This window comes from Arachis hypogaea, chromosome 12 (assembly GCF_003086295.3).
Source record: "Arachis hypogaea cultivar Tifrunner chromosome 12, arahy.Tifrunner.gnm2.J5K5, whole genome shotgun sequence".
Classification (NCBI taxonomy): domain Eukaryota; kingdom Viridiplantae; phylum Streptophyta; class Magnoliopsida; order Fabales; family Fabaceae; genus Arachis; species Arachis hypogaea.
In genome coordinates this window covers 99,170,780-99,190,821 of record NC_092047.1, presented here as the reverse complement: position 1 = coordinate 99,190,821, position 20,042 = coordinate 99,170,780, and the positions used below count along the sequence as shown (strand labels likewise).

Below are 20,042 nucleotides of genomic sequence, written 5' to 3'. Positions count from 1 at the left end.
TTTTGTTATGGTTTTTGAAGAGTTTTGTATTTTGACATTTGAGCTTTTGTTGTGTTGGTTATTTATGAAAAAAATTGTTTTATTTCATTGAAGATATAAAATATAAAGTACAGTACATAAATTAAAATAAATAAGAATAAATAAAAAATTTTAAAAAGTAAGGTGTTTAAAAAAATTCATCTTTTTAGAGAATGTTGATATTTATTTCTAATAAGATTTTTTTTTTTTGTTAAAATAAAAACAGGTAGTCATCTTAGATTAGTGTCTTAAATTTAAATTATGCACATCTAGTATAAATTATAGTTGTTAGATAATGAATGTTATATTGTTATATACTTGAGTTTTTTCTATTACTATATTGATCATTTTTATTATATTATATTTTTTTTTTATCCTTTTTTTAATCATATTCCTTTGCTAAACATCATATTTCAAATTATATATACAATTTTTACTTGATATTATTTAATATAACTTAGATTTTTTCCAAAATTAATCTTATCCTTTTTCAAATCTAAACAATAACATATGTTGCCGTGCGAATGCACGGGCTACTCTACTAGTACATAACTACATATATAATAGTAGGAAAAGATTATGGGGAAAAGCCAAATTGGTGGATAAAAATTTCAATACCATAACCATGAAAATCTAGTGTAGTGCAAGTATAAAGGTCAACTTCAGAGAGATTTAATTATACAGTGCTCTCACCAAGATTACAAATTGCCTATATATATATATCCAGAAAACAAATTTCTAACTAATGATACATAGGAAATAGGAATGAAATAAACAGAACCGACCAGTATAAGGGTCATGATTAATCATTTAATCCTCACTTATTTGTCCACATCCCTTTCAAGAGTATAATAAGTCTATTTTGACCACAAGAGGGAAAGTGGCTTCTTCCCCTTCTGACACTCTGTCACACAATCAAACACTATCTCTTGCAACTGTTTCTCCACATCTTCAATGGGTTGGAAAGCATCTACAAACTGCACCAAGCCAGTGGAAAGAGAAGGAGGAACAAAGGCAAAAACAAGAACAAAAGACATAATAGAAGGATATAAAAAGGCATCAACGTGTTCAAAGAAAGAAACAGATACGGGTCCGGAACAAGTAAAACATCAGTAACAAAATTCGGCAAATTTTGTCTACATAAAACTGGGGAGAGTTGGGATAGACATTATCTTTCATTGCCTAATGTCTATATTTTCTATGTTAAGACATTTTGCCAAATATAGCCTTAATGTCAAACTTAATTTCAGGAGGAAAGGTCATACAAGCAGCCAATTACCTTCCAGGAGACATCATGAATAGCTTTGTAGCTTTCAGCAACTTTCTTCTGAAACTCCAACTTTTCATATCTCTCGCCTCCATACCCTCCTCTTTCTGCGGCTTTCTGATATATGTGGAATGTATGGGGAAATACAAATAAACAAAACAATAATAGTCAGCAACATGAATGAACCAATACTTAATTATGCTAGCCAACAACACCGAAAGAGGTCAGAAAACCACGTGCAGCTCAGGCAGGTTAATATCAAAGCATGAATGTTACAAACGAAATAGCAGTATAGCACAACTCATACTCTATATTAAGAACAGAACACCCTCTTGGAAAATGGTAAAACATGTATAATGTAACTATTGTCCCAACTTCCCACACTCCCTTTACTTCAAAACAATCCCAGCAAGATGGAACAAAGAAAGAGAGCCAAGAAACACATTTCAGAAAAGAAGCATGGATTTTTTTACAGCAGAATAAAAAATCTTTTTTCCCAGCATGAAAGAAAATAAAAACCAATGGAAAATAAGATTTTCTTTTTAACAAAGCAGATATTTAATTGAGGCTTAAAACTAACCCAAAAGGCCAAAACAGAACTTTTCTATTGGCTACACAGAAAGAAGTTTCATATTACCTCTGGCGAAATATCAAGGTAAGCTACCAGATCCGGAGCAAGCAGCCCAACCTCAGAAGCCTGCAAAATGGGTTCATGATTAACTAATAGAGATAGAACCTATTAGTGTAGTCAACAGAAAACACAATACACAATACACAAACTCTTAACTAGAATGGAAGCTCTCATTTTGCGCCCTTGATTTTTTCCCCTCAACAGAAAACAGATTACTTAAGACATTTACCTTACACCACTCAATATCAAGTCCCTTGGCAGAGGAGAAAGCCACACCAGAATACGAATAGCGGTCAACAATGAGGGTTGTTCCAGATTTGAGTTTGGTTTCCATCAGTGACCTACAAAGCCAACACACACATAACTGAATGTAAGATCTGAGTTCAAATGTTTTCAGGCAACTACCTTAACTTGTAAAAATACTTAAAATTTTATAAGCTGCAGATAGTACTAGTCAAAACTATCCATCATAAGTACATAAAAATTTATTTGATTTAAGATTTTTCAAATTAACATTGGAAATTTACTTGTAAACAAAAAACACTACCAAAATTACACAGATAATCCCAATGTCACAAAATCTCCAAGAAACATCAGCTTATAAGTCCAAAGGTCTAGGATATACATCTTGTTACAATATCAGCAAAGTCAAATCATCCATATTAGCATAGTCATGAGAATCACTCAGATGTATTTCTAGCTTCCTTTGGTATGCTTCCCTCAGAGCTAGAAAACTTGCATGTACTTTAACATTGGGTATTATAACATCACAAGCTAAGCCAACAGTTATGCCAACACAATATGGTTTGGATTACAAAAAGCATAAGTTTTTTGGACCCATCAACCTGAGCTTCCTTGTTCCTACTTCAATAAAGGTCCATGGTATGGTCTCCATCTCATTGTTTATACGCCCAATCTTCATTTATCTATGTTAACCACGACAGCATTGAAACCTCCAAACAACCCCTCCACCAAAGCAAAAAAAAAAAAGGTGTAGGAGTTCTAACATACTACCACTAGAATTCAGTCGGATTTGGATCCTCTAAATTTTGGATTTCACTTTAGAGGATAAAGTGTAATCTCTCACCATTTATTTCATAAGTGGGACCAAGAGAAAATATGGGAGAGAAAACATTCAAAGGTGAGAGATGATACTTCACTTTCTCAAGTGAAAATTCAAAATTTAAAGGTTTCAAATTCAGTTCAATCATAGTCAAAGACCTTAAATTTGATTAACATACACAGAAAGCAAATGACTGATAACAATGTAAACATTTATAATCATCTGAAAGGGTGGGGGAGACACAAAACCTCTTCTCCCAACGATTGGCACTAAAGAGGAGATGAATAGTATGATCATCCAATTGTGAAGTGTTAGTAAGATAGGCCGATATCATTTTCCCAACATCAGTGTTTCTGTCAGGAAATCTCCATAACTCAGCAGAGATTCGTTGACCCTCCAAATAATTGACTAGTCTGGTACACTGAGAGGACTTTCCAGAACGATCTAAGCCTTCTAGGACAACCAAGGCACCTCTAGACCCCTTTTTGTTGCCCTCAATGCTACAATTAAGATTATTATCCATTCTTAGCTTCTTAGGAGAACAATTGGAGAAGAACTGAACCCGAAAATTGAATGATTTCTGCAACACTAGTGTTTTGAAACTTCTGTAAAAGAAAAACAAACCCTTAAATATTAGTACAAAAATAAAGGGAAAAAACCAAGAATAGAGAATCTGGTATGAACACAAAAAAAGGGGAAAAAAAAGAAAGAAAGATAAAGAAACGACAAACATTGCAAGCCTTTGCATTCTTCCAAAGAGAAAACTTTTCACCGGTTGAACTAAGAACTATGGATCGGGTACAATTTTCAAAGAGTATAGCTGAAAAGAAGGTTGGAAGAAGGAGAGAGAAGGGGGGGGGGGGGTGGAGAGACCAATGCTCAAATTTTGATGAATAGGATAAGATTTGAAGTTAAAACCTTAAGAAGAAAATGGTTCTTACAGTGACTTAGAAGCTGTGGTACAAGTGCCATAGATCATATCCTCCCCCAGCACTTAAACTGAACCAAAATAGTAACATATAAAATTAAAGCACAATCATGAAATTCAAGGAGAAAATGGGCAAGAAGTGGAGGAGTAATAAACACATCAAATCAGATTAATGAACTGTTTGGTAATGACAAATTAAGAATGGAAATTTGATTGCCATCAAAATCTTTTCTTTTTTGGGGGAAATATTCATCTTTATGGTTTTGGTGCGCTTTTGTTTTCTACTATATTTCAGAGCACGGTATGGAAGTTTAAAAAAAAAGTTTACATGTATGCATACATAGACAGACTTCTTATAACAAAAACTAAAATTTTACGCAATAAAATAGAAAACATATCAATTTCAACACTACGAAATAAGTTTAAATTGTTCAATTTTACATAGAAAATAAGAGAGTAAATGCTTAAGTTAATCCCCTAAAATTTCAGACTAATCAAATTGGTCCCGGAAAACTTTTTTTGCATCAAATTGGCACCCGAAATTTTTTCCTTGAATCACATTAGTCCTTGAGAGAACTTTTGCCTCACTGCCGTTTACGGAGAGCCGGTGTGGATGGTTATGTACTCACGTGCAGGATGCTACCAGATGAGTTTGTTTGACTCAAATTGGTACCCAACCAAATTCAATAAATAAAACCCTAACTCCCAAATTAACCTCATCCTTAGTCTCTTCTTCCCTTCTCCTCTCCAATGTTAAATGAAAGTATCTCTACTGCAATTAACATAAAACTCTACACTGAAATCAGGCCTTTCTACCAGAATCATTCTTAATTCACCAATATTTAGACACCCAGAAAGTATATGCTATATCATTCACAAATTATGTACTTTAACATTCACACCACAAGAATAGAAATGAACTATTAGCAGACCCATACCGATAAGTAGGGGTGTTCACAGTGCAGTTTGGTTTGGTTTATTGGTTTTGATAGAAAAAATCATCCAATCCAATCATAACGAATTTAATTGGATTGTTTGGTTTGGTCTTTTTGTCTGAGCCCAACCAAACCAAACCAAACCGAATATAATTGGATTGGTGCGGTTTGGTTTTTCAGTTTTACCTGTCCTGGTCATACTTGGTGTATTAAAAACCTGTCCTATGCCATTTTCAGCCAATAATATGCAATAAAATACCAACACATTAGAAGTAACAAGTTCAATTTCATAAAGTCACAAACTGCAGTCATACAACACAATAACTAACATAATTGAAAGTTCAACAAATCAAAATATAGGTCTTGATTTAAACACAACAGGTTCAGCAACAACAAAGCAAAAACAAAAGTAAATCAAATTACATTGCTATTTCATCAGCTTGTTTGAACTTCACACATAAGTAAATCAAATTATTCTTATATTGTATTGTTGTCCATACTTAAACAAGCCAAAATAAGAACTCAAATGAACTAATCATATAGCAACTATGCATCGCACCTGCTGATTTTCAATCTTGTCCTTCCACTGCAAATCATGTCAAAACCACCCTGCGAACCGATATTGCAACTGTCAGATCTCAAAAATTTGTCATCACTGATGTAAGAGAGAACCTACACACCAAAGAATTAAATATCTATTTAATTAGAAATTCAGGATGCAAACAGTATTACTGGCCTCAGAATTCAGAAATCATATATAATATATATAAAGCATTTCCAGAATCCAGCATAACTAGGACATTGTTCAATTTCAGTTCCAAAAGAGTAAAATAAAAACTACAAGTATGAAAATGTACCTGATCTCTATAAGGATAAATATAGTCCGAGTTGAGTTCAACCAATTTACTTGAGACGTCTCCATTCTAAATGCAGATATTCAGAGAGCGGAGGGGACGACGGAGACCAAGCAGCTGAGAACTGAAAAGGAGTCAAGGCAGCGGCTGCGAAGTGCAAGGGAAGTGTAAGGGAGGACCACGGCTACGCGAAGTGCAGGGGGTTAAGTGTAGCGGAGAAAGGAGAGTGGAGTGTGAATGTGCAAGGGTCGAGGGAGAGAGTGAGAGACTGGACCTTGGAGGCTGGATAGCGCCGCTGATGCCTCACAACGGCGGCTGCGACTGCCAGCCTGCCAGGGAGGGAATGGCTGAGCGGCTGTGAGGGACCGAGTCCTAGCGAGGGTTCAGGGAGAGACTGGACTTTGGATTGTGAGTATAGGTTTTATTTTTTTCCAGCTCTAGTGTAGTTTTAAGTTTAGAATTTGGTAATTTCGATCCATAAATTTCGAATTTTTATTTGAGAGAAGAATATGTGATTTTTCATTTTTAATAGTTTTTTTTTCATATTTTTTTTTAATTTTACTTATAAAATAAATAATAAAAAATTACATTTTATCCGCTAAAATAAAATTTAAAATTTAAATGATCTAAATCCTTAATTTAAGGATATTTTTAAAGTTTACATATATTTTCGATTTGGTTGGATTCAATTATTTTAAATTTTATTTTAGAATCGAAAAACCAATTCAACTGAAAAAAAAACCACTAAGTAGTTCAATTTTCTGTTTTCAATTTGTTTGGTTTTTAATTCTTTTAGTTTGGTTCATCGATTTTATTTTATTTTGTTCAGTTTTAAACACTTTACCATCCAGTCCTAATTGTTTTAATAATCTTATTTTCACCTAAAACAACAACAACTTAAATAGAGAATGACTTATGCGTTTTCCTACGAGTGCACACAGGATTGAGTAAAGTTAAATTTGTTTTTTGACTCTAATATTAATCGAATCTATTTTTAAGATTCTTACTCGATCTTAGACTCGATGAAATTATATTACTTTCTAGTCACACTAAAACAGAGTCTAGACTAGGTGAAACCCATATCTAGATGAAACTTTTGCAAAAAAATTAAGATTTTCTGAAACGAAAGGTGTGACAGAAGATAGGATAAGAACTGCATCACATTCATACTCTATGTCCAGAGTTTTATTTTTCTCATTAATTTGGAGCGCAATATAGTTAGAATCTCCTCTTTCTATTTGAGAAATTAAGTATCATATATTTAAGTAGGAGCTTTCTATGGTGGGAAAAGTATATTCATGACCTCCAAATTTCAGGTATAGTTTAAAATTATAAAAAATTATAGGGGTAAATTTATAATATTAATTTAATTAATTCAAAGAACTAAAGATGACAGGTGCTCGAATATAATGCATGTTGATACCAGCAGCAGCAATCTCTAGTTTCCATGGCCGTCGTCCTCTTCATCCTCTAGCACATGCCTTGAGAACATCCTATTCCACTTCGTCGCTGTCGGTTCTTCTTCCACCTCATTCCTCAACACCACCCACTTCTCCTCTTTCTCCTACCTCAAGTGAAGAGGAAGCAAATTGTATTAATTTTGGGTTTGAATGGAAACTAAATTAATGGATCTCTAACTATCAATTTTAAATTTGAAATTTTCTCAACCGATTTCATGGATTATTTTTGAAACTCTTCAATAACAATAATAATAATTCAATTATATTAAGCAGTTTTTGAAAATTATAAATAAAAAAAGAGTGTTAGTGGAGATCGATTTTCACCATCGTCCTTTATCAACGGCACAAAACATGCCAACGAAGTTGGCGCTTCTTCCTTGCCGCCGAGAAAGACATCCAGAAAATAATATTTCATGAACTTTATTTAAATGAATTGGGACTCAAACTTTGGAACGGCAACAAGAAGTAATCATGGAGCGACAACGAAGCAAATTTCTCGTTCAAGATGAAAAGATTGTTGATGCTTCAGAGAGCGGACTCGACAGCATGACCCGCAGCGGCCGATGGAGTTGCGGCTTTGGTGACATCCATTGCTACGTTTTCATGGAGGCTGAGAAAAAGACCAAGTGACTTGACTTATGAGGCTGCATCTCTCCTCTTGGGTCTGTTTGTGTTGTGCTTCAGTCCAAAAAGACCAAAAAAAAAAATTGGGACATAATTTTAATTTAACTTTTTTATGATCATTAAAGTAAATAATAAAAATTAGATCAAGAATGAATCACAACCACAAAAATAAAATATTTTAAGTTGGTCTTCTAAACTCCTCAATATACTTTGCCCACCAAAAATATTCCCACTAAGAACAAAGATTTACAAAAATTTAATATCTCAACTAATATTAAAAAAATACTCACTTAAATAAAGTTAACGCGATAGTTTTGTTAACGATGATACGTTAATTAAAAAAATATCAACAATCCAAACAAAAACAACTAGCATTCAAAAAATTACATAATTGATTAGTTTTTCACAAAATCATAGAAAAAAATTAAACCAAAATTGGTCAATTTTTCCCAAATCAAACAAAAGAATCACAAACAATTTAAAACCAAAACATATTCAGTAACAACAATATCAGCATTCAGCACCCAATAGTGACAAGGAATTAAAATTCTACAATATTCAACAACAATATTACCAACAAATGAAAATCAATGTTATTTAACAAAACAAATAATTACTTGCTCTATTGCCTTCAGAAGGGATACTCTATTGCCTTCGGAAGGGATGCTCTATTAAGAGGTGACGACAAACGTTGAACTATAGTCTGCGGGTGACGGGGAGAGATGCTGGCAAGGTGGGTGACGGCGAGAGTTGCTAGCGCAATGGTTGATGTTGAGAGTTGCTGGTGTTGTGGTTTATCAAGTGTGGTGGTTAGTGCTATGAGAAAGGTGAAGAAAGGGGAAACGGGTGAAGAAAGGACAGGGGAAGAAGTGAAGAACTGAAGAAGATTGGTGGTAAAGGGGAGAGTGAGATAGGAAGCACGAAGAGATGATGGAGGCGTGAAGGAAGGAGTTCTCTGCTGCGGCACTACGCCTTTGGGCTGAGTTTGGACGAGCACCAGCGTTTGAGACTTTTATGTGAGAGACAGAGAGCACCTCTAGTAAGGAACTCTCCCAAACCTTGTTGATGACCCATTTGTTAAATTTTTTTACATTAATTTTTGTGTCATAAACAGAAAATAGGTGTAACGACCCAACTTCTAGCACATCATGATCAATGGCAGCTGTCAGGCGCTACTTTACAGCTTTTCTTAGAGGCTCTAAACCTTATATTAAATATATACATATGAGTCTATAGCGCTAGTCGAGATCGCGTGTTAGATAGATATAACGAAATAGGTAATAGTTAAACATATAATAACTACATGAAGCATAGAATACACAGAAAATATAGTAATATATAATATCATACATATATGTCCGAAGGCTCATTTAGTACATCATAGTTTACACCGGAATTACGTCGTTGCTTATTCATGAAAATATTTATAGACTTCATTATTTAAACTAACAAACCTCGACTCACAAGAGCCACCTTAGTCTGGAACTTGTTCTAACTTATTTATATATATATTTACAAAAGCACCTACCCCTCTAAAATTCTATACAGAGTGTGGACAAAGATTACTACTGCTGCTGCTATTATTACTGCTACTATTACTCGTTCTAACTCATGAATATCTTGGAAGTTGAGGGAACACTGTGTTGAAGCAAAGAGAGAGTCATTGGACACACCCGTGATGTTGCTGCTTGTCTATCCAAATGCGGAGAACCCAAAGAAGATCATGCTGGTTCCCATCTGCAGAACGGGAGAAAGTAAAAGGGTGAGAACCTAAGATTCCCAGCAGGGTACTACTCGAAAAATTTGAAGGGGTCCACAGTCTAAGTCTAAGAATTCGCAAGGTTATAACAGTGATTAACATATAAGCAAGCACAGTCACAAGTATACAACAGAATAACAGTGAGCAATCACAAGCAGAGAAATACGGCAACCAAGTATGATGTATGCCTAGTCCTATGCAGGTCATGAGCTCATGCATCGGTTGACTGCCCATAATGCGACGTTATCTAGGAACTAGTCATAGATATGATTTTACCAACTGCGTACATTATGCATATGTGCCTAATGGACAAAGCCACATGCATTCTGACAACTAGCAATCGTCGCAGAACTTGACGCCATAGTATGCTAACAGTTGGAGGAATATGTTTCAACATAAAGTGGGCATCCCCCAATGTATGGTTCTAGTTCCGTCAAAGCAGAAACTCCTCCTCCCCAAATAATCTCTCAGGATGGTTCTGGTTCCGTTGGAGCAGACGCTCCTCCTCCCCAAACAATCTCTTAGGACCTTGGGGTTTATAATTTCTCTCTTCTGTAGCACATCTCAATAACCTTTATCTTTAAAGGACTTCTCTGCCCTTTTCTTTTTAAGTAAGACTTGAGTCTGATCTCTACTCTTTAAATCATTTAGTCTTTTGTCACATTTACTATTTTGCCCTTGGGACTTTCATATATTTTCAACTTTTGCCCTTTTTACTTAACTTCTCTTTTTATCATTTTCTTTAAACTTTTAGTGACGCTTTCACCACTAATATTATTACTTTACTATTATACCCTCATTTTTTTCTAAAAGACTTTTCTACCCTTTATTAAATCTTTATACCCTAAATTATCATTTTATCCCTAAGTACTCTAGTTTTCCTATTTATCCTCATTTATTGTCAAAATTTTATCGGATTGATCATAATATTTTTCTTTGACTAAATTATTCCTAATATTTTATTAAATACCAATTTTATCCCTAGAAACCTAAAATATTATTTTATCCTTTATTAATTTATTTACTTATTTTAATTACCGTTTTTTACCGTTTTACTTCTAACTTTTACTACAGTTTTATTAAGGCCCAAAACTTTATTTTAATTATAATTTTGACCCAAATAATTTATATAATTATTAATTTATCCTTGATAATACTAAGTTCAGAATTTTACTTATTTTTTATTTAAATTATATGTTTAACTATCTTTTTACTCGGAAATGATCATAACACTCTTTTTACTTTCACACACTTGTTCCATAGGATTAAAATCAGTTTTCTATCTTCTTTCTAACCCTCTAACATATCACTTTCCAGGTCTTTTAGTGGCTAAATTTTCAGGAGTACAATTTTTTATTTTTACCCACTTTTAGTGACGCTTAAGGCTTGAAACTTAAACCTCAAATGCTCTAATTAATTTTAGTGGTTCCATATAATTTTCAAAGGCAAATAAGCTTCATATAATACTTAAATAACAAGTCAAAACAAAGAAGTGCCACTAAATTTATAGATTATAAAATTAAGCATAAAATCACCACAAAGTAGCTTATATGAACACCAAACCAAGCACAAATATATTCTAACTACTCCTAACCCTTACCTCTTGTTTAATTCAATTCTTAAACCTCTCACACATCAGAAAACACTCACATAAATGCAGAGACATGGCTAGTGGTGGTGCAATATTTTCCTTGGCCAAAATGTGTCACAAAAAGTGATGAAATCAACCATTTTAAACTTGAATTTCTCTAGTTCCTTAGGCATGCTCCATATGGACTTCAAGAAAAAATTTTTATACATAGAAGAGCGCAAAAATTCATCATGGTCACTGCTGGAAAAATAAAAAAGAATGGAGAACCTTACCTTGTTGAAATTTTGGTAAAAACACATAAGAATTAGTGAAAACGGGTAAGAAATTGTGTTTGTATGGATTGGATTCTTGCAAAAAATACATGAAAAACAATGGAAGAGCTACTAGAATCAAGGTTGAAATACAGAAAAAATGTGTAGTATTTTTCTTTCTTTCTCTCTCAAGAATTCGGTAAAAAAAAGTGGTAAAAATGCATAAGTATTTGTAAAATTTGTGAGCAAGGTTTCTTTAAATAAAAATTCAGAGTTTTGGCTAAATTTATGATAGTAAAAAGGGTTAAGAATTTTGTGATCAAGGGATAAGTATTAATGAAGAAGGGGCGTGAAAACGAGTAAGTTTGGTCAGCGCTTGCGTATCGAGCTTATGCACAGTTAACCACAGTTAACTACAGTTAGTTACTCGGGGTTAAAAATACAGCAGAGAGGGGGTAAGCAGAAGAGATAATCTCGGCCCTAAGAGTAATAGAGAGGGGTGTGTTGCTTGTGAAACAAGCAAGAGGATTCAGGGTCTCTAAGAGTTATTTGCGGAATACTAGTCAAAAATTCGCTTCGGAATAATTTTTACTATGCGGTAAAATAATTAGCAGCTGAGATTTATTCTTAAAAAAATAAATCATGAATGGATGGCTAAGATTAATCTTGGGATACAATTACGAAGGTAGAAATTATTTCTACCACTGGTTCTCAGGTTTGTGGTTACTAACCTTTTTTTCGGCGCACACAAAACCACCACTAAAAGTGAATTTCCAGCTCAAAAAGTCTCTAGTGAGGTAAATAAACCAATGGCAATTAAGTCTTCACTTTTTATTAGTCAAATTTGACTTAGAAAAATTAATTACTCTCATAAAATTAAGTTTGATTTATTAATCATCTTTTTTTTTCTAATTTATTTTTGTTTTTTTTTTTACCATTGGACCTACCTCACTAATTCTTGTTAAGCCATGGTTCGAAATTTTGCAAAATAAATTATAAAATAGCCTAAAAAATCAGTTTACTGAAAATCAAATTCTTATAATAGAAATGCAATCGAGGCTTAGACCCAATGGCAAAATTTGTTGTCTTACAAGGAGCTGCACAAGGGTTCGAACCCTGAGTAAGCTCAGAAAGTTATAAAACCCATAGTAGTAGTGGTGGTGTGTGTGCATGTGTATGTGTGTATTGTGTAAAAGACCAAAAAAAAAAAACAAAAAATAAAGATATAAAATATTCTTCTCTTCTTTAATAGAAGGGACTCACTTTGATTTCTATTATGGTCTCACCGATTTAATTAATTAAATTAAAAATATATTAATATAGCTATTAAATTAATTTTTTTACAATAATATTATTAAAATTTATAAATTAAAAAATAATTCACTAGTATAAATTAATGACATACAAGAAAAAATTAATTTGCGATGACTAGTTCATAGGAAATTGATTATTATATAAAATTTAAAAACTAAAATTATAAAGGTTTTGTAGATTTGGACTTTAAAATGTATTTGATAGTGAAATTTGATTTGAATTTTGAGAGTTTGAAAGCTAAAATTGTTAGATGTTTAAATTTTGAAAAAAATGTAAATAATTTAAAAATAGTTGAATCGATTTGGATTAATTTTCGGAACAAAATCAAAATATTAGCAAAATACTAATTGTAAAAATTTGAGAAAAAATATTGAAAAAGACTAAAAGAATTATGATAATAAAAGTGTATGTAAATTGTATTTATAGAGCAAATTCCAACCACTATCAAATTCTAATGGTTTGTTTTTTATTTAAATTTTAATTTTTTTTCTGTTGCTAACTTGTCATGTGGCAAAATCTCATTGGATGTTCAAAGTCCCTCTGAGTAAGGACTGTCCTTCCTCGATCCAAGAGAAGGGACTCTTTACTTTTCTTTTCCAATAATTAGAATGTTGAATTTTCAGACAAATAGTGAATGGAAACACTACTTCTGTGACCAATAGAGCTGCTCTGAGAGTGTGTGGCTGTATGTCCTAACTTCTGTGACTTTGATGCAGAATGCTCAATGCTGCATACATTTTTTATATGGATTTAGCTGGGCTCATCCGAATCGGGTGATCCAAGCCTTGGCCCAAGTCTGATTTAATTAATTAGTAGGGCCATTTATTAAAATCTCAAATTTGACTTGGTCACAATGAAATAGGACCAAATTAGTCTTGATGTAGCCAAGTCTGGACCGAGTCTTCGAATCAGACTGGATCCTGTTCACCCCTATGTCTTACAATGTAAATGACTATAAATTTTTATTTTTGTTTTGTTAAGTACCTTATGATTATTCAAAAAAATTGACAAAGGTTGGATTGGATATTATTTTACTCTACTATTTACAAATTATAACTATAGAACAAGTTTTAGAAAAAATATTCAATTTAGTCTGTGAAAATTTTAACTAGTATCATAATAATTCTTAACTTCTAAAAATAAACAAATTAGTCCCTTAAATTGAAAAATGTGAATCCCCACTTGTCCTTTTCTAAGCCTCCATTTACATAATGATGATGTATATTATTAAGTGCCAAGTTGGCAATTTGAATCCTTGACTCTAGCACCCCTTGGCTCTCCGAAGAGAAGCCTTTGCTTCAATTGTGCATCGCATTCACATATTGTTGACTGTAAGGTTTCATTTTCATTTCTTTTTTTCGTCCTATACATTAATGGAGAAGGTTGTATGCAAACTAAACAAGTCAACCTATGGCTTGAGACAAGCTTTGAGGCAATGATTTACTAAGTTCTCTACTGCTTTGCTTGGTACTGGTTTTACTCAGTTAAAATCAGATTATTCTCTATTTCATAGAGGAATAGGATTCACTTGTTATGGTGCTTGTATATATTGACAACATCATTGTTGCTAGTAAACTTGATGATGTCGTTGCCCAAACTTAGCAGACTTTGCAAAGTCTTTTCAAACTTAAGGTGCTTGGCCCCTTGAAGTATTTCCTTGGATTGGAGATGGCAAAATCTAAAAAGGGCATTTGTTTGTCTCAACGAAATTATGCTTTTTCTTTGCTCGAAGGCATTGGTTTTTTGAATTGTAAACATGCCTCTGTATCCTTGGATTCGAACATAAAACTTAATGCAACTGATGGTGCTTTGCTCGAGGATGCATGATAATTAAGAGATTGATTGGTAGGTTGCTTTACCTCATTATTTCAAGGCTCGATATTTGCTTTGCTGTGAATAAGCTAAGCCAATATATGTCTATTCCTCGTACAACCCATTTAAATGCTATCTATCATATTTTGAGATATTTGAAGGCTGCACTTGGATAGGGATTGTTTTTTTCGGTTTCTTCTCCCTTATCTGTCAAGGCATATGGAAATGCTGATTGGGAGAGCTGTGCCAAAACCAGACGATCCACTACCAGCTATTGCGTCTTCCTTGGTGATTCTCTAATCTCATGGAAGTCGAAGAACAAGACAGTTTTGAGGTCCACGGTTGAAGCAGAGTATCGAACACTTGCCAATGTCATTGCTAAAGTTGTGTGGATTATGAGGCTGCTTCGAGATTTTGAGATACAAGTTAATTCACCTTTCATCTTCTGTGATAGTAAAAGTACAATTCTGTTAGGATTTGGTTGAATTAGTCCCACATTGCTTAGAATAGCAAATGGAGTGGGTGGCCTAGGCTATAAATATGAGGCTAAGTTCTCCATTTGTTTTTGCACCAGTCAGAAACACTTTAAGCTTGTATCTAATTTTTCTTTTCCTCTGTACTCTTTATTACAGAGTATTGTGAGGTGTAGTTAGATATTTACTTTGAGAGAGTGTGGGTGTACTGGGGTGTCGGTGAGAGAAAGAAGTCTATGTGTTGTAACAATTTTCACATAGTGATATTCTCTGGTTGTCATTTGACAACGGCCGTGGTTTTTTCTCCGGTAATTGGAGTTTCCACGTTAAATTCTTGTGTTGTGATTGTGTCTATTTTATTTCTCTGTCAAAGGTGTTTTCTCAAGGGAGAATGGTGTATTATTCCCAATAAGTGGTATCATAGCTTCGGTTCAGTGGGATTGAATTTTGTCCTGTGGCTTGAGGTTGATCTTTGGTTGCTGTTGTTGTTGCTGGAAGGCAGTGTGACACTGTGAGAGTGCTGTTTGGAAAGGTTCTGGCTAAGGAAAGACTTGGTATTTAAGTGTGCCCATTGTGACCCACCTCTCTTTCCTGGGGATCCTTCCTAGTGCACGGTTGAGTTATACTATTCCAGTATACGGTTGCAACAATGTCAGGATATTCAAGTGATGTGAAGCTTGAAATAGAGAAATTTGATGGAAGAATCAATTTTGGCTTGTGGCAAATACAAGTCAAGGATGTGTTGATACAATCAGGTTTGCACAAGGCGTTGAAGGAGAAGATCTCTGGTTGCTCTCTCTATGAGAGAAGATGATGTTCTCTAGAAGACAAGAAGTATCCTCATGGTATTACCGCACTGCCATGGATAAGGATAAGTTGTGGCAATCGGGTCCACAATTGCACACGGGCATTGGTTGGCGTTGAGATGCAAGGTGTGTAGCGGAGTTAGGTCGATGGCTGAAGAACTTCCAGGAAAAGCCAATTTGGAAGTTGCACCATGAATTTTCAGCAAGGTTTCGATTTGTACCAAGGCGAAATTCTTGGAGTGGTCTAATTCCAAGTGAGTATACTTTCATGGTGGAGTATGATAGTTCTCTGAACTATGATTGTCGGTATAGACAATGGCAGCAAAGAATTGTCGGTGTTGACAATGGAAGCTGAAGATGTGTGACTATTTCAATCAAGGTGGAGATTGTTAGGATTTGGTTGAATTAGTCCCACATTGCTTAGAATAGCAAATGGAGTGGGTGGCCTAGGCTATAAATATGAGGCTAAGTTCTCCATTTGTTTTTGCACCAGTCAGAAACACTTTAAGCTTGTATCTGATTTTTCTTTTCCTCTGTACTCTTTATTAGAGAGTGTTGTGAGGTGTAGTTAGATATTTGCTTTGAGAGAGTGTGGGTGTACTGGGGTGCCGGTGAGAGAAAGAAGTCTATGTGTTGTAACAATTTTCACATAGTGATATTCTTTGGTTGTCATTTGACAACGGCCGTGGTTTTTTCTCCGGTAATTGGAGTTTCCACGTTAAATTCTTGTGTTGTGATTGTGTCTATTTTATTTCTCTGTCAAAGGTGTTTTCTCAAGGGGGAATGGTGTATTATTCCCAACAAATTCACATTGCTGAGAACTCCACCTTCCATGAGTGTACTAAGTAGATTGAAATGAATTGTCACTTTGTTCGAAAACATATAAAAAATGGTACCGTAAAATTAGTGTATGTGAAGTCAGGACATCAATTTGCCAACATCTTAACAAAAGTTGTGCAGTCTACCTTGTTTAAGAATTTGATTAACAAGTTGGAAATCATTAACATATTTTCTTCAACTTGAGAGGTACTGGAAGAGTATCAGCTGATATCTTGCTTTACTTGTTATGATCATTATTTAATTACCACAGTTAGTTAGTTAACCTTATTTATAAAAGAATATTTTCTGTTAGAGTTTGATAGTTATTGTTGAGATGAGTCAGTATATAAATAGATGTAGCTGACATGTGTATGTGTATATATATATATCATCCAAGCTGATAATGAATATGCATTAAATTATTTCTCCAAAATCTAATATTGGTTCTAACATCTCAAGCTTTTTTTTCCCTCTTATTGTTCATTACCTATTGGTTCACTGTCTTCTAGCGTTTAGGGTTTTAAAAATTTCTATTTAGTCTGCTTTAAGATTTAATTGCATGTGTAAGTGTAGTTTAGGATCAATAATCATGGTCATGTTAGTGCATTTTTTTAGTTACATTGAATGATTAGTGTTGTATTTGTGCACATCCTTACTTTTTCAGTGAATGATCAATGTTTTGTTCATCATATTTATCAAAACTGAATTGATAATTGAAACTAGATAGACTATTGTGTCATCACATCACTGATTCAATCAGTATGATACAAATTATACCGATTGATCTGATTATAATTAAATAATTATATAAAATTTAATTTGTTGTTTTATATTCAAAATAAGTATATTTTTTTAGTTTTATTTTGTACTAAATTAGTTCTTATTTTTAAATTTTAATAACTCATCAATTAATTTATATTTATTATATTCTTTAAGTGTTTATAAGTTTATATTTATTATATTTTTTAAGTATTTAGGAAAAAAAATATTATAATCATAAAAATAAAAAATATATTCTAATCAATAAAAATTATTTTTTTGTTAAATTTTAAATATAATTTAATTTTATTTATGTAATATATTTAATAAAAAATATCATGCATAGCAAATAATAATCTTATTTAGTTTAATCAGGTAAAATTTGACTAAATTGATTCATTTAGTTTTAATTGATTTGATCAAATTTGACTAAGTTTGATTGGATTCAAATAGTGACCCAACTCGAATTGATGACTAAGTGACAAAATTTCTAATTCCACTGGGTCAAACTGAATTTGATAAATGTGGTTTTATATTGTTGTCTCTTGTTTTTTTCTTATCAGATAAATGATCTAATGACACTCATTTTTCACCATGATTAGGCGTTAGAATCACAACTTGAGGGTAGAATTATCTACATATTCAACTCATCAACTGGACTGATTCTTAATTCTGGATTTACAAAGACTACCTAAATGTGTTTGCTATAACTAGTTTCTACAAAGAATTTGGATATAAAAAATCTGTTAACTTTTTATTTTATTTTGACAAACAAATCTTGTTAATAGAAAATTTATATTTTTATCATTTTCTATGCAACACTAATTAAATAATTTTTCATGTTATAAAAAATAGATATTTTATTTTTATATTTATTATTAATTATTTTATTTTAATACCAAAAATAAAAAATATACACTTTAAATGTACATATAAAATAATACAAATAACATTTTTTTCAAAATATTAAAAAAATCTATTTATGCTCTATTCTTTTTTTTTATGGGACTCTACGGTAAAATGGATTTTTTTTTTTTTTAACCGAAGATAATAAATCACCACCTACCACCACTCCCACCAAATTCCAATCCGTCAATGTTGACAAAAAAAATAATAATAACAAATAAATCAAAACAAACTCCAATTTCTAACTTAAAATACTCTATAAGTCCAACCAAAGTATCAAACCACAGCAATCACATTGATACTCAATGGCTTCTTCTTCAGATAATGAAGAAGTGAGGGTACTGGGAAAATGGGCAAGCCCATTCAGCAACAGAATTGACCTTGCTTTGAAGCTAAAGGGTGTTCCATACAATTACTCAGAGGAGGATCTTGCTAACAAGAGTCTTGACTTACTCAAGTATAACCCTGTTCACAAGAAGGTACCTGTTCTTGTTCACAATGGGAACTCCATAGCTGAGTCACTTGTTATTCTTGAATACATAGATGAGGTTTGGAACAACAACAATAACCACGCCTTTTTGCCACAAGATCCTTATCATAGAGCCTTGGCACGTTTTTGGTGTAAGACCCTTGATGACAAGGTCAGTTTTTACATTATCATCTTCTTCTTTCCATTTTCCATCTTTCATACGTTGTTAGTATGAAGAACTTTTAAGATAGTGGCTTTTTGCTTATGTTGACCGAAACTGAAGAGATTTTTTTCCCCCTTCTTTTTGGACTTACAAGAATTTAACATAAAATTGTTACATGTTAACATAAGAATGCTCACATAGTCACATGGTTTTGGTTTTATGTTAGTTTATTTGGTCTATAGAATGATTTAGGACATAGTTACTAAGCGTAATCAATTTAGACTGAAACAAAAAAAACCAAATAAGAAAAACAAAAATGTTAAGTGCACACAAAAAATCAGTCGAGTATAAATATATGTGTTGTTTAATTCATTTTCAATATGTTTTTGTATTTCAACATGTATTCTATAGAGTACTGATTTGGTAACTGAGTTTTGATATACACCTAGCACAGTGGTAAAATAATTTAGTTTGATTTTGCTTATATGATAATACATGATCGGATGTTGTTATGTATGTTAAGATCTTGCCTGCCATATGGAATGCTTGTTGGAGCGACGAGAAAGGGCGCGAGAAAGCCGTTGAGGAAGCCTTGGAAGCTCTCAAGATACTGCAAGATGAACTGAAGGACAAGAAGTTCTTTGGAGGAGAGACCATAGGATTGGTTGACATAGCAGCAAATTTTATTGGCTACTGGGTTTCTATATTACAAGAAATTGCAGGATTAGAGTTATTGACCATTGAGAAATTTCCTAAGTTATATAAATGGAGTCAAGAGTATATCAATCACCCTGTGATCAAGGAAGGCCTGCCTCCAAGAGATGAATTGTTTGCATTTTTCAAAGCATCTGCTAAAAAGTAGAAACCATTTTGGCATTTTTAGAGGTGCGATCCATAATTGTTACCATAACATTTTTCTTCAAAAATGATACTATTGTAATATGCAAAATTCTGTTCTGTTTCTAATGGTTTTGAATGTGTTGCTGCTAGTACTATCATATATTATAGTTTCAAGTCAAAAGATTGACTTTATGATGTTCTTTGACACATGGAAGAGTTGTTTTTGCCACTTTCTTTATGAAAAATACCAAAAAAGAAAATATTAATGAATGGTTCTCATTTCATTTATGTATTTCAATA

At 33.1% G+C, this 20,042-nt stretch overlaps 2 protein-coding genes across 7 annotated transcripts; one reads left to right on the top strand and one right to left on the bottom strand.

Moving 5' to 3' along the window:
- Nucleotides 1-613: 613 nt before the first annotated feature.
- LOC112727839 (thymidylate kinase) lies at nucleotides 614-6,172 on the bottom strand. Of its 6 annotated transcripts, none has more exons than XM_025777754.3 (8): nucleotides 5,700-6,172; nucleotides 5,402-5,514; nucleotides 3,921-3,978; nucleotides 3,228-3,584; nucleotides 2,146-2,257; nucleotides 1,923-1,982; nucleotides 1,298-1,402; nucleotides 614-995 (listed from the first exon to the last, which is right to left on the bottom strand). In XM_025777754.3, exons 3-8 carry the CDS (start codon nucleotides 3,956-3,958, stop codon nucleotides 876-878), a joined length of 792 nt encoding a protein of 263 aa, XP_025633539.1. In that variant the 5' UTR covers nucleotides 3,959-3,978; nucleotides 5,402-5,514; nucleotides 5,700-6,172; the 3' UTR covers nucleotides 614-875. The 6 variants fall into 6 exon arrangements, with proteins under 6 accessions (XP_025633539.1, XP_072065652.1, XP_072065651.1 ...); XM_072209551.1 differs by having other exon boundaries at nucleotides 614-988; nucleotides 5,700-6,159; XM_072209550.1 differs by having other exon boundaries at nucleotides 5,402-5,451; nucleotides 5,700-6,140.
- Nucleotides 6,173-18,489: 12,317 nt separating this feature from the next.
- Nucleotides 18,490-20,042, top strand: LOC112727837 (probable glutathione S-transferase). Its single transcript, XM_025777753.3, has 2 exons — nucleotides 18,490-18,911; nucleotides 19,426-20,042. The coding sequence occupies exons 1-2, from the start codon at nucleotides 18,576-18,578 to the stop codon at nucleotides 19,762-19,764; spliced, it is 675 nt and encodes a 224-aa protein (XP_025633538.1). The 5' UTR covers nucleotides 18,490-18,575; the 3' UTR covers nucleotides 19,765-20,042.